Consider the following 14,094-nt stretch of genomic DNA (forward strand, 5'->3'; position numbering starts at 1 on the left):
TCTCAGGCTGCTAATGGTTCCTGAACTCTGTGATAATTCTCTTTGTTCTGCCCCACATTTAAAGTCTTTAGAAAGTTCTATTCTGGGTGTAAGAACACAAAACAATTCAGCCAGTACTGGGGGAGGGAAGGGTGGCCAGCACTGTGGTGGCAGCAGAAGCAGCAATAAGAGAGAAAGAACCCCAAGGATTATGAATGTGGAGTTACCACCAAGACACCCTGAAGACTCGAGGGCTCTTTAAAAATCTGATGACATGTTGTTCTCTTACAGAGAATCTAGAATATTATTTTTTCCTGTTGTTTCTCATTTGTTTTCTGTTTGATTTTGACAAAGGAGACTTGAGCAGATATGAGGTCTAAAGGAGGATAATGAGTAGAGAGCACCAGCAAGTCGGTATCATAAAGAATTTATGTCACGTAATTCAACAAAGCCGTGGAAGAAAGGGGAGGCCATGAGATCCACAGGCAGATGCAGATGTTAGTTTTTGCAAAGTGTACAAAGAAAGATTGAGAGAGTAAAGGGAAAGAAGATGCTTCTCTGGAGCTTACCTGGGAGTCAGGAGACAGAGTCGGCTAGAGAGCTTATGGAACACAGAAAGTTCATTCAGCTGCCAGTGAGTGAGAGATTCTGCAAACTTTGAGGGGCTAGATCTCTGGAATTCCCAGAAATTCTAATCAGCATGATTTAATGCAGCAATACTGCCAACCTGGACAGGGTTTTTTGCAATTGTTGGAGGTGCAGTCCTAGACTTGAGACAAGTTCAGTTCACCATAATGGATCTGCCACATACCATGTTATAATAACGGGATAAACTCACACCTCATGGCAGAATCGTCTCACAATATTAGAAACAACTCCTAAGACAGGTTCTAATCAAAAGAATCACAATCAATCCACCCTGCTTATTTTCCTTCAAAATAAGTACTATTTCATACTAAGATCCTCCGAATCTTCCAGATGGAAGAAATCTTGGAAATCATCTAGTCCAACATTTCACCTATTATGATTTCATTTTTAGAAATCTGTGGCAGAAACTATCAGGGGACACTGGCATCCGTGGGTTCCTGTACCTTTCTCAGCCCCGTTTGCAGTACACCTGAGGCCACACGGCTGAGCTCTGGCCCATGTGACGTCAGTGGAAGCGATGCAAGTGACTCCCAGGCCTTGCTCTCTGTTGGAGGGAGGCGAACCAGCCAACCTGCATCATATCAGACACTGCTTGAAAGAGAAACACACTTTGATAGTGTTAGTCACTGATATTTGTGGATTTGTCTGTTTCAGCAGGAAGCATTAATGAATTTTTAAGCCACCTTTTAATAACCTAGCAACTCGTAATTGTCAATCATGCTAGAAAAAGGGATGGAAGTAATTATTACTCACATACCCAAAGGATTAAAAAGATAGAAGCAGTCATGATACCCATTTTTACAATGTGGTAACACTTCATTTACCTAAAGGTTATTATCTGAGACATAACTTATAAGGCTAAAGCCTCAACCCCCTAACAAAACCAGGAAGTAAAGCAGCACAGGCCTTAAAACAACCCAGCCTGGGAGCTAAAGAAAGCTCTGGAGCTTCACGCATGGTTAGCTCTTCAGGCTCTATTTATTTACTCAAGTTATCTTGCAGTGAATAAATCACTCTGAGAAATCTAGTAATCTCACATCAGCTAAGAAATAGGAAACAGGAAGCAATAAGAAGCCATGCCAAAGGGGGACAAAACACAACCTTACGAAAGTGAAGGAGCGATCAGAACTCTAAAAGGAACCTGCCCAACGAAAGGCAGCTCACAGGGCCCCACCGTTAAAAAGGACTGAGCCCCACTGCTCCTCAGAGTCCTGACTGCATCACTGGAGGAGCTTAGCCTACAACTCATGCTAATAAAGAAGACTTGAGGTCTTCAACCAACCTTCGTAAGGTTCTAAAGAGGGTGGGAAAATGTGTAAGGAGTCTCTGGAAATGGTTGATAAAAACAGTTTCAGTGTTTAAAGACATACATTTGGGCATTTGAAAAACTAATTTATGAAGGCTACCTTATTCCCTAGAATGTCACATAAAGCTGCTCAAAAACATGAGACATTGTCAATTGCACACTATCTGGTTTAGCATGGGTTGTTCCTCCCAAACCGATTTTGGCGCACACATTCAGCACGAAGGAATCCATGCTTTTATAAGAAAAATCAAGATCCTAATGTCATATGAAGTAGAAAGTACCTTAGGGATCAAGCAGAAAGGTTAGGTGAGTATACATTCACCTCACCGTAGAAGGGGAACTGCGGCTCACATCCCCTGCTTTCGGAGCCAGGCTATAACTGTCCACATCACAATTCCCTAGGCAGACTCACAACCCCTCCATCCCTTGAAAGCCTTCCAGTTGACCCAGAGGCCTAACGCACTCACCTGCAGAAAGCAGTGTCCAACTGGGGCATGCTCTACAAGGGTGGCATTGTACACCTGCCTCCAGAAGATGGGTTCGTTGTCGTTCACGTCTTCCACGGTGATGCTCACCAAGCAGGTGGCAGAGAGCGGGGGCTCTCCGAGGTCCTGGGCCACCACTCTTAGCTCCACCGCCTCCTGGTCCTCTCGGTCTAGAGTCCGGATGGTGCTGATCACACCGTTTTCGGGATCGATGGTGAAAGACGGTCCACACTCTGCAGTGGGCGGCAGAGCCTCTGGGGTGCAGTGAGTCGAGAGCTGGACTAGAGCGTAGCGCAGCCGGGCGTGATCGGTGCCAGCCTCGTCCGCATCGGAGGCGCTGACCCACAACACTGCCGTGCCAGGGGCTGCGGCCTCCGACACCGAGGCCCGGTAATGCTCCTGGCTAAACAGAGGCGCCTGGTCGTTGAGGTCGGAGACTCGGAGCAGAAGCGTCTCCTCCGTGCTCAGAGGCGGGGATCCCGCATCCGTGGCCACCAGTCGCAACGCATACATATCGCGGCTCTCCCTGTCCAGGGGCCCCTCGACGCAAAGGAAAAATACCCCTGGGGGGCCGCCAGGCCGCAGCGCGAAGGCTCCGTCTCCACCCTCCAAGGACAGAGAGATGCTCCCGCCGCCGAGAACCACGCCAAGCTGCCCGGCGGCGTCCTCTTCTTTCTCCGGGTCACCGTCCGCGTCTGACACCGAGACGCGAGCTACGTAGTCGCCCCATCGGGCGCCCTCAGAGACACAGGCGGCGCCTCCCTCAGTGAGAAAGAGCAGGTGAAGGGCGGGCGGGTTGTCGTTCACGTCCAGCACGGCGATGGACACGCGCACCGTGGCGACCTCGGGCTCCGCGCCTCCGTCGCTGGCCTCGACCACCAGCTGGTGCCAGGCCTGCGCCTCGCGGTCCAGAGGTCTTCGCACGCGCACCACGCCGCTCCGCTCGTCCACGGCGAAGTAGGCCGCGTCGCCCAGTGGCCCGCCGCCGCTAGCCGCCCCGGGCACTGGCCGGGCGCGGACGCTGTAGCGCACGTGGCCATTGGGTCCCAGGTCGCGGTCAGTGGCGCGCACCCGACAGACCTCGGCGCCCGGCAGGGCGTCCTCGCGCACCGCGGCGCGGTACTCGCCCTGCTCGAAAACCGGCGGGTTGTCATTCTCATCCAGAACGCGCAGCTCCACGCGCAGGTGGCCGGTGCGCCGCGGGCTGCCGCCGTCCCACGCCTCGATCTGCAGCTCATGCGCCGCCGCCGCCTCTCGGTCCAAGCGCCGCAACAGCACCAGGTCTAGGGGTTCCAGGGGCGACGAGGGGCCCGGCAGGGGTGACAACGGTGGTGGCCCAGGACTTCCGTAGCGCAACTGGAAGAACGGTCCTGCAGGGTCCTCGGGCGGGTCGGACAGTTGCACCAGGGTGTAGCCCTGTGTGCTGAACAGCCCGGCGTCAGGGTCGTGGGCACCTGGCAGGCGGAAAGCGGTACCTGGCGGACTGAGCTCGGAGACGTCGAGCTGCAAGAAGTCGCGCGGAAAGCGAGGCGAGTGGTCATTCACGTCGTTGACGCAGATCTCCACCTGCACCACAGCGCCCAGCAGCGTGGCAGCCACGAAGCTGTAGTGGTCCCGTCGCTCGCGGTCCAGGCGCCGCGCCGTGCGGATGATGCCAGTGTCCGGGTGCACGTGGAAGTCGTCCAGCAGTGGGGAGTCCTCGGAGTCTTCGGACAGAAAGAAGCCTCCGCCCTCCTGCTGCTGTGCCGCCGGCAGCCCGGCGCGGATGTCACCGACCAGCGTGTCCGGGGGCAGCCCCTCGTCCACGTAAAGGCTGAGGTTGAACAACTGGGCAGACGAGCCCGAGGCCGCCCACAGCCACGCGTGCACGAAGAGCCCGAGCAGGGAGCGCTGCGCTCCGATGCCGCCGCCGCCGCCGCCCGGCCCCCAGCGGGGTGACCCTCTCGTCCCCGAGAGCAGGAAACGCTTCCTGGCTGGAGCCCCCCGCTGCTGACGCCCTTCGCCCATCCTCCGCCCAGAAGGGCTCATTTCTTCTCCAGCTCCTGGGGAAGGCTCCGGGGTAACTGCCAGCTTGTGGCAGGATCGCAGAAACATTCAGGGGCCTCTTCAGTGTCTGCGCCGAAGAAGAAAAGACTTGTTTGGCAAACAAACCCACAGACCCAGGAGTTCCCGAGGTTGCATCTGCAACTGGTGGAAACGTCCTCTGCCTGCAGCGCGCGCAGACAGGGAAGCTCCAGCTGCCTCTGCCGCCGCAGCCACCTCGTCAGCCCCTGGATTTCTTTAAGCCAGTCGCATCTCCTTTTCCTTTTATTCCTTTTACATCTGTTCCTCGTTCTGCTCGGCTGGTTGTTTCCCTTGGTAAAGTCAGGTGCATGATTCCTTTTGCCAAAAAGGAGGAAATTATTTAAAGCGCGCACACACAAGGAGAGGATGAGGATCGGGCGGGGGAGGACGGGAGTGAAGGCGCCCGGCCGGACGGAAGGAGGGAGTCGGCGGCTCCGGGGGCGGTCACTCCGCACGGCGGCTCCGGGCGCCGAGGACCGCGCGGCTGCCCCTCCGGCCCTGCCTCAGCCGCCTCCTCTGCCCTCCCCGCCTGGTGACGGGGGTGACACGAGGGCAAACTCCAACCTGCGAGCCGCCGCTCCGCAGCAGGACGGAAGAGGAGCAAATGCGAAAGGACCCTGGGGCGGGTGGGCGACGCGCAGGCGGGGCGTCTGCCCAGGCTTTGCGTGCCAAGTGGCGGTGGGTGTGGGCAGGCGACGGGAGCGTCCTCTCCACACCCTCCCCTTCCGTCCTCTTGACCCGTCCCTGCGACAGGCCTGACGCTTGGCTCGGGCTGAGCGGAGAAGGTGGGGGTTATAACCACTTTGGGGGAGCCAAACTTGTGTTCTTCATTTGGCGAGAGAGACTCGTCCTCAGCGGAAAGACAGATGGAGTCGAAGGCCGAGGCACAGCTGGGGCCAGGATGACTGCAAAGGGGAGAGATGGCGGAACTTAGAAAACCCTTCGAGAAAACCGAGAAATGTGTGACACACATGGTGCAAACCACGCTTTAATGTGCCGCGCTACCACCCAGCGACGTGTGAGCGTCTTGTCACTCGCCTATGCCACCAGGAATGACGACAATAGATGTGGCTTGAGAACCCTTTTTATGCATTCAGCGCCATCACAGCACTTCCAGGGTGTTTTCCCTGCGATGTTGATTTATGAGCAGAAACACCCGGTGGCTGAGGTCCCAGCGACCCCCAGCGCTCCACCACCGCCCCAAGCAAGGAAGTTTGCAGGCAGGGCCACTCTACTGATACCACTTTCAAAACTAGTTTTTGCGTGAGCCCAAATAAAACGCCAAAAAATCGCCATAGTCGCAGATTTTCCTTCAATTATACATAATTATCGGTTGAAATTGATAAATGGTCTCTAATAAAGTATGCTCGAGAAAGGACTCTCTGCCCTCTTAAGTATGGCTGGCCGTATTTAGCAAACGGTTTCTGCAATTTTGCATCTCGGCCTGAGGGAAGAATTAATTTCCTAGATACTATTTCTCTCCTTTAGGGAGGACCAAAAGCCCTGCATAGTGGTTCCTTACAGCAAAGGTAAAATGCTTCTTAATATACAATGGAATATATGTGATTGCTAACCCACAACCACACCATCATCTCTGCCTCTAACAAAATAACAATAAAACAATTTATTTTGTAGCAGATATGCTGCATGTAAACAGAGACATTATTAAAATAAATTCAGCTTCCTTTCAGCAATGAAGTCTCCTTAACCATTAAGGAGATTTCTTATGAGTCTTTAGAGGCTTTTTTCACCTCAGCCTCTGCAATCTTACCCTAACTAGTACCCCTGTGTCTACTTTTGCCTCTTATAAGTAATTTCTCCACCAAGCTTCCCGATTGAGGTTTTTAAAGCTAACTCAAATCTTACCTCCTGCTTAGGATCTGTGATATAATTCCATTATTCCTGATTTATAATTCAGACTCCTCCAGCCAGACTCCTCCCAGTGGTACAAGGCCCTACCCACCTTCCTGACCTTGTCCCTACGGCCACTCGAAATCCAGCCATGCTGCCTTCTTCCTGATCTTGGTACCTTTGAACTGTTCGAACTTTCCATGCCTGGGAGTTCTTTTTTCTGCTTTTCTGTTTCTCATTCAGGTCTCAGCTCAAAGGCCAACTTTTTAGAGAGATTTTCCTTGACCACCATACCTCAAATAGCCTCTCCTCCATAAACCCATCTTCACATTATATTTCATTCACAGCACCTATCATCTCTGAAATCAGTTTGTTTCATTCATTCCTTTATTAGATTATTACAATCTTAATCCTCTTCATGCACTTTAAGCACTGCTGTATCTCAGCACCTAGAACAGTACCTAGCACATAGTAGGTCTCTATTCACTAAATGTATTGGATGACTAGATAGGTGGTTGGTTGAATTGATGTGTAGGTAGATGGATGACTCTGTTAAAGCAAAGGTTTGAAGGCATAATTAAGAATTAACTGGCCATGAGTTGACTTCTAGTCTATCTTCACAATCTTACTCATTTTAATCACTCTATGGGGTTTCTTGAACTTATTTTTGAGCTTCTTCGACTTACTCTGTAGACACAAATGGAAAAGCAGAAACTTCAAACATCTATTTTCCCATTGGTTCTTAGGCTTTCTAGTTCAAGTATATGCAGTTCAAGATCTCCTGCCTGCTTTGTAATATACCCTTCTCTCAATGTCCTGAGCAGCATTCTAAAATTGAGATTTCAATTTGGTAAAGTGAAAGAAATAAGAGCATCTTTCAAATAAATGGAAAATAATTTTAGATAATAGAAGAGCCAACAGCCTGCAAGAAACAGGTCAAGGTCTGACCCTTCTGAGGGAAGCATCATGGTGTAGTTGGCAAGAGGTTTGGCTTTGGGCAACACTTGTTCTGCTCTATGCTTTGGGGCAAGTGATTTAAATCTTGTTAAGTCTCAGTTTCCTCCTAAGTTGGGAATGATATGTCTAATTTACAGGGATGTTATGAGCCTTAAATGAGACAATGTATATGGATTGGAACATAGATAGCATTCAGTAAATATTATTTCTCTTGCCCCCTACTATTTGAGTAATGGAATAATTTAGGGGTGAATTGTTTTGTGATTCTCAGTAATATAAAACTCTGACTTCTTAGCCCCCATGAGTGCATGAAGAAGGAAGATGTAAGATTCCCACTATCATAAACCAAAACTATCATGGACAGAAAGGCTCAGAGCCAACCACCTGGTGTCACATGTTTTAAGCAATATTGGAAGTCCGTCTTCAAAAACATTTTTTCACAGACTATAGATAGTCCTCAGCTTTGTAATAGTTAAATAGTGTAAATGGTTACTAAGAGTTCAATGCACCTCACATCATTCCTTAACAGAAGGAATTATAATTATTATCCCTATCTTCCAGATGAGAAAACTGAGGTCCAGGGGTATTGCAAGTAACATGACCAAAGTCACATAGGTAGTAAGTGGCAGAATTGGAATCTGAATTCAGACATTTTTCTCGAGTGTCCTTGGTCCTCACTGATCATTTATTGAGTTCTCCATTTGTCATTTATTGTCTCCATGATTTTCTTTAGGCAGATTGTCTTTTTCTGAATTCTCATTGAAATCAGTACAGTAATGTAGTAAGAGTTTGGGGAAGACCTGGGAAAACTGCAGAAAGAGGAGCTTGGATAGCTTGCTTGGGGGAATGCTGGAGAGGCACAGTAGGACAGCCACAAGGAAGTGACAACCTGGGAATGCAACAAAAGGAAACCAACTACTTAGAAGCTGTACTTAAAGGCAAGTTAAGAAGATCGTGTAAAATATGGAGAGTTTCTTCCCATCTTCTTCGTTGGGGTGAATGCCCTCTGAGGGTTAGGAAGGGTACACGACAGCAGGGAGTCCCCATACCATCTTGGCTCACATATCGTCTTTCTGAAACTGTTTGAGCTAAAGAGTGTTTGGAGCTTGGGAAGGTTAAATTTTACGTGTCAAGTTGGCGAGGCTATGGTTTGTTTGGTCAAACACTAGTCTAGATGTTGCTGAGAAGGTATCTTGTAGATGAGATTAACAGCTATAAACAATAGACTTTAGGTAAAGGAGATTACCCTCCAAATGTGGTGGGCCTTATCCAATCAGTCAAAAGCTTTAAAAGCAAAAGCAGGTTTCTTGTGGAAGAAGGAATTCTTCCGTAAGACTGTAACACAGAAATCTTGCCTGAGTTTACAGCCTGCCACGTGCCTTACAGATTTTGGACTTGCCAGCCCCCACAATTGTATGAGCCAATTACTTAAATATATAATATTATAGATAGATAGATATAACTGGTGTGCTTCTCTGGGGAAGCCTGACTAACATAGAGCTTTACAAAAAGTGAAGATGATTTAGTATTTAATATTATAGTTTGCATCTAATACTTACATATATTTTGTGTTCTTAAAGTCTTAAAATAAGAATCCTGAACATGGCATGGATCTTAATAAGTAATCTAGTCCACCTTCCTACCTGAGAATCTAAGCCATCCAAAAGACAGAGTAGTCTTTTCCATCTTTTTTGATGTTGAGAACCGATTCTACACACACACATTCTATTTTTTCAATTCAACAGAAAATGATTAAATTTTACATAGTATTAGTCTGTTTTGGATATTGGCATATAGTTATTTCCTCTGATTCTTTGTAAAGATGGAGAAAAATTGTTCAATAATTTCTTATGCTAGCATTTTATCATATGGTTGAGGGGAACTATAACATGGCTTATCGTTAAATAGATTTAGACATATTATATCGAATCATATTTTCAAATCTAGTAGAAGCTGGAATGTAAGAATTATATATATTAAAGTTGTTCCTGCTTTTGAAGATTGTTGTTTAAGTAGGTCTGAAATAGAAACCTTTGCTAATGTAATTCCTGCCTAATTTCCTCCAGGTCCCATTTTCTCTCCTAACTTGCTTCTTCTTTTCGCAATAATTGGTAAGGCAGACCAACCTCTCCCCACTCCCTCCACCAGTCTCAGGGTGGCCTACAAAGGCCAATCAAACCTGCTCAACTTTATAGCCCGTAAGATTTTGCTTCCTAACTCTGTCTTTGGCACATTCCCCATTTTGCTTTCTCAGAAAGCTTTTCTTTGGATGAAATAATCTCAGCTCCTTATTTCCCCAACCCTTTAATCATTTTGTTTCTGTTCTCTGAACCCTTTCCAATTTTCCTATATATTCTATAAGATGTGGAAACCAAAACCACACACCATTTTCCAACAGAGTCTATGCATTGCCAAACCTAGGGAGGCTGACTTACTTCTTCAATCACAAATCAAAGCCAAGTTCAACAGGTTCTCATCTAGTGAATATCAGAACAGGTGTGACACCTTGATTCCAATAAAGCAACACCTTCCGAGTAGATAATTATTCAGTGTGGAAAGGTAATCTACTTGCTTTAACGTAGTGTGATTTTTCAAATATTCATGTATCTGTATAAAACAGCATGAAGGATATAGCTAGTAATGAAAAAGGTAAATAACATTAAATCTTGCTCATATTTTTCTAAATGTTATTGTTCTCTGTGTGAAATTAAGGAAGCCAGTCTGATTCCCAGGACAAAGCAAAGTTCGCTGAAATATGTATATATATAAAATATATGCTATAATAATTCCAGACGAAAGAAAGCAGAGGAAATACCCAGGACCCTGCCAATCCCACAAATATTCAGTGAGAAAAACACCTGGATTCTCCCCAAGCCACAGCTGTTTAGTTGGAAAATGCCTGGATCCCATTGAATCAAGGCAGTCAGGGAAAAGAGCCACATCCAGCCCAGCGTGTCTACTCAGTATGACACACACACATGAATCCTATTTGATCAAGACACAGTTACTTTGGAAATAAATAGATCCTGCTGGATTCAAGCACAGTTCATGACTAGCACACACAGATGGGGATGTACTGGGTATAGATACTATCTATGAAAAACTCCTTCAATACACAGACATTTGGTAAGAAAACTTATGCTGCAGATTTTTGGCTATGTCAATATCTCAGATATTTTTCTCGTGGAACACATGTGGATCTGGCAGCAATGTTCCTTTATTAAGTTTGCCTGGATCACGCAGGATCTGTGGGTTTCCGCCCTGATTCTTTAGGTCCAGCAGCATGTACCATATACGTAAAGAGAGAAATGCAAAATTGAATAAGTTAATCTTGTTTTCCTGTAGCAATCAACAACACAGGAGCATAATCACAATAGGAAAGTTCCAGGACTTTTTGAACACACATGAATTAGAAAAAACTTTTATCTCCATCCTTGTAATTTACACTTTCCACATATTTCCATCTTTCTTTCTCTCTCTCTCTCTGTCTCTCTCTTTTTTTTTTTTTGCCATAAAGTTATTTCGTGTCTAATGAAACATTTTCACCACGTTTTCCAAAAACCTTTTCAGCAATCCATGATAAAAATATTACTGTTGGCCCTGAAACTAACCTGAAAATTAGGCAGATATTTTCATCAATTAAATAATCATTGTATTTAAGATTTACCTACTTTAAGGCACACACATTTAAGGTTGTTTTTAGATTGCAGTCCAAGATAATCTTGAGAGAACCTGTGCTTTGAGAAACCACAGACTTCAAGTTTGAGGGATCTAGAATCCTGAAGCCTTGAGAGAGAGTCTCCTTCACCCAACAACTTGCCCTAGGAGACAGGATTGTCATCCCTGGAGAGGTGATGGTAGAAATTGCTTCATGAATTCAGGTGCTCCTCAACTTTCCTCTGCTGACTACCAATTCCTTGTCTCCCATTACCTTTTGTATCTCAGTGCAAAAAAGAAAAGTAGAGGAATGAAATTCCAGAAGCTTTTGGCCCAGCAAGATGCATTCAATTAATAAACCACAGTCTTGCAGGAAAGCAAGTCTAAATCCCATGGTCAGATATTCATTCTGACCACTGCATACAGTGTTTTAGCCATAAAGCTGAACTCTAGGGTATCTGCAGTAAGTAACACTACTGCATTTACGGGAGCTTTTCTTCAAACACAGCTTCCTGTGTCTGCAAATATGTATATTTTTTCCTCTGCCTTTATGGGCTTTTATCCCCCAACCCTTTACTTTATTTAAAAATGCAGCTTCCACATTTTTGCTGTGTGCTTTTCAAGATTTTCTTTCAAGGCCTCAGTCTGCCCTGCTTCACCTGCAGACTTCATTCTCTGTTCTTCCTTCTTTTAAGCTCTAGTCTCTAATCCAGGCATAACAGGAAAGCTTAAAAATAACAACCGTAAAAAATGTAGTTCAGAAGAGAGGCTTTAAAAACTCAACTGGTAAAGACCTTCAGGGGGCACAGATGAATGTTAAATGCTGGGAAGCAATCACTAGCAATCAGAGATGCAATTGCTCATTTTTGAGTAAGTGTGTTGTGCACCCAGAGAGGAAAAAGGCAGAGCTGTGCACGGCTGCAGAGAGTGGTCACAGCTGCCAATGCTTTAACTTTGCAGGTGCCCAGAGCGAATGATTCCAGTATCTCAGTCCTTCTTTTGCAAGAATGTCACCAGCAGTAAAGCCATATTCAGAAATCAAGGGAATCTGAAGGATTATTTGAGACCTTACTTTCCTTATTTCTAGACATCATCTTCACAGTTCCCGGTGGTGGGCAGAATAATGCCCTCCCTCCCCCCAAGATGTCCACATCCTAATCGCTGGAACATGTGAATACATTACCTTACCTGGCAAAAGGGACTTTGCAAATGTAACTAAGTTAAGGAACTTAAGATGGGGAGATTGGACAGGCCCAATATAATCTCGCAGGTCCTTAGAAGTGAAAGAGCGAGGCAGCAGAGTCAGAGTCAGAGAAGAAGACAGGACAACAGAAGCAGAGGTCAAAGTCTAGGAGCTGTGAGCCAAAGAATTCAGGCAGCCTCTGAAAGCTGGCAAAAGCAAGGAAACGGATTCTTCCCAGAGCCTCCAGAAGGAATGCAGTCCTCCCAATGCTTTGATTTTAGCCCAGAGTGACCTGCATCAGGCTTCCAACTTATAGAACTGAAAGATAATACATCTGTGTTGTTCTAAGCCCCTAAGTTTGTGATAATTTGTTACAGCAGCCATAGCAAACTAATACACTGTTCAGCAGTGCCAAGGCCAGTTTTTCCTCTTCCCGGCATTTTCTGTAGTGAATACCCATCCATGTCTCCGGTGCCACTGTTCCCTCTCTAACATTTAAGTTCTCATTGCAAAGAAGGTGGAAGTTATCACAGCACTGCTTTTGCTTTCAGCCAGCGTGGTATCTCAGGGGATCAGTTCCAGCTGCAAACTTGGACAGATTCATTTCAGAGACTGTGTTTCTTCCAATGTCAAGATGAAGTCTTTCTTTGCTGTAAATGCATTATTCTTTGTAAGAATGTTTTTAGAAAAATATCTGTAACAAAATAGCACTCCTGTTCAAAACCTTAAAGAAAACTGTGCAAATAATACAAAGCCATAACTGTTAAAACTTTAACTAGATGTGAATTTGGGGTGCAACGGAGAGGTAGACATAATTTATCTGAGGAGGAGAATAGATTCTTTGGGAAAGAGAGTTAAAGACACAAAGGTTACTTTTAAAGCAAAGTGCATGGCCCAACAGCCGGAAAATGGGGTTCTGGTTATATTGTGAAAAGAAATAAATCCTGACTTTGGAAGCAAATCTAAGTGCTATATAATGGTCCATGAAATCTACTCAATGGGGTCACTGGCCTGAGAAGTGGGGAACCTGCTAATGCGCACACAAAGAATCTGTTTCTTTTCATCTCCTCACACTCAAATGGAAAAGCGGTGGTTTCCAAACTTCTCTGGTTCTCCGTAAGCAATACATTTTATATCATAAGCATCCTCACACACATACAATGTAACTAAAATAATAGTTTCATGACACCCTACTTACCCTTTCAATGTGAAATGTATTTGATATTTCCTAATTTCCATTGTTATTTTTTTAAATGCTAGCCAGGACCCACTGAAAGGTCACAACCTGGAGTTAAAAAATACAGCTTCAGTGGTACTATTTATCACTGAAGTACTTATTTTCTTCCCATTTTAGTAGTAACAGTTTATTTATTACTACCTAGAAATTTCAAATGAAATGATAGCTTGGAATTAAACATCTTTAAGGCCCTTTTCAACTTCATAATTTTATAGTTTTTCCTTGGGAGAAACATTATTTTAGCTAAAGTTTCTTTTTTTAATAGAATGACTAGCAACTTGGAATCTTCCCTCCAGAAAGTTTGTTTAATTTAAAAAAAAAAAGGTTTTTCTAAGAATTCTGATTCTTTCTTGTTCTTCAATGTTTAATTCCAAACCCCAACCATCTCTTTCTAACTAAAACCAGGAATTATTGAAAGTATTGTCATACCTGTTTTGTCACAATGGCATTAGTGTTTGTGAATTCTGATTTCAGGAACTGGGGAACCGGAATCACTCCTGAGGGATAAAGCATCTTGAGTCACTTGCAGGGAGTGTTTGATTTACCCTCCTAGCCAATATCACCTTGAAAATCCTCTCCCCTCCCCTTTGCTAAGATTGCTCAAGGCAGGTAAAGCCAGTGTTCAAAGACTGCTCACTAACACTTTGTTTTTTAACAATTATGCTACACAACACACTTCTCAGATTCTTGCCTGTAAAACAGGAGTGACACTAAACTCTCAGGGCTG

The 14,094-nt window shown here is 45.5% G+C and overlaps 1 protein-coding gene across 2 annotated transcripts in view; it reads right to left on the bottom strand.

Moving 5' to 3' along the window:
* The window catches only part of DCHS2 (dachsous cadherin-related 2), a 220,318-nt gene extending 215,265 nt beyond the window's left edge, over positions 1–5,053 (bottom strand). For both annotated transcript variants that reach the window (XM_063107351.1, XM_063107352.1), the window contains exon 1: positions 2,401–5,053. In XM_063107351.1, the coding sequence (XP_062963421.1) occupies positions 2,401–4,512 (2,112 nt within the window). In that variant the 5' untranslated portion in view covers positions 4,513–5,053. The remainder of the gene's footprint in view (positions 1–2,400) is intronic.
* Positions 5,054–14,094: the final 9,041 nt, after the last annotated feature.

Source organism: Cynocephalus volans, chromosome 9 (assembly GCF_027409185.1).
Source record: "Cynocephalus volans isolate mCynVol1 chromosome 9, mCynVol1.pri, whole genome shotgun sequence".
Classification (NCBI taxonomy): domain Eukaryota; kingdom Metazoa; phylum Chordata; class Mammalia; order Dermoptera; family Cynocephalidae; genus Cynocephalus; species Cynocephalus volans.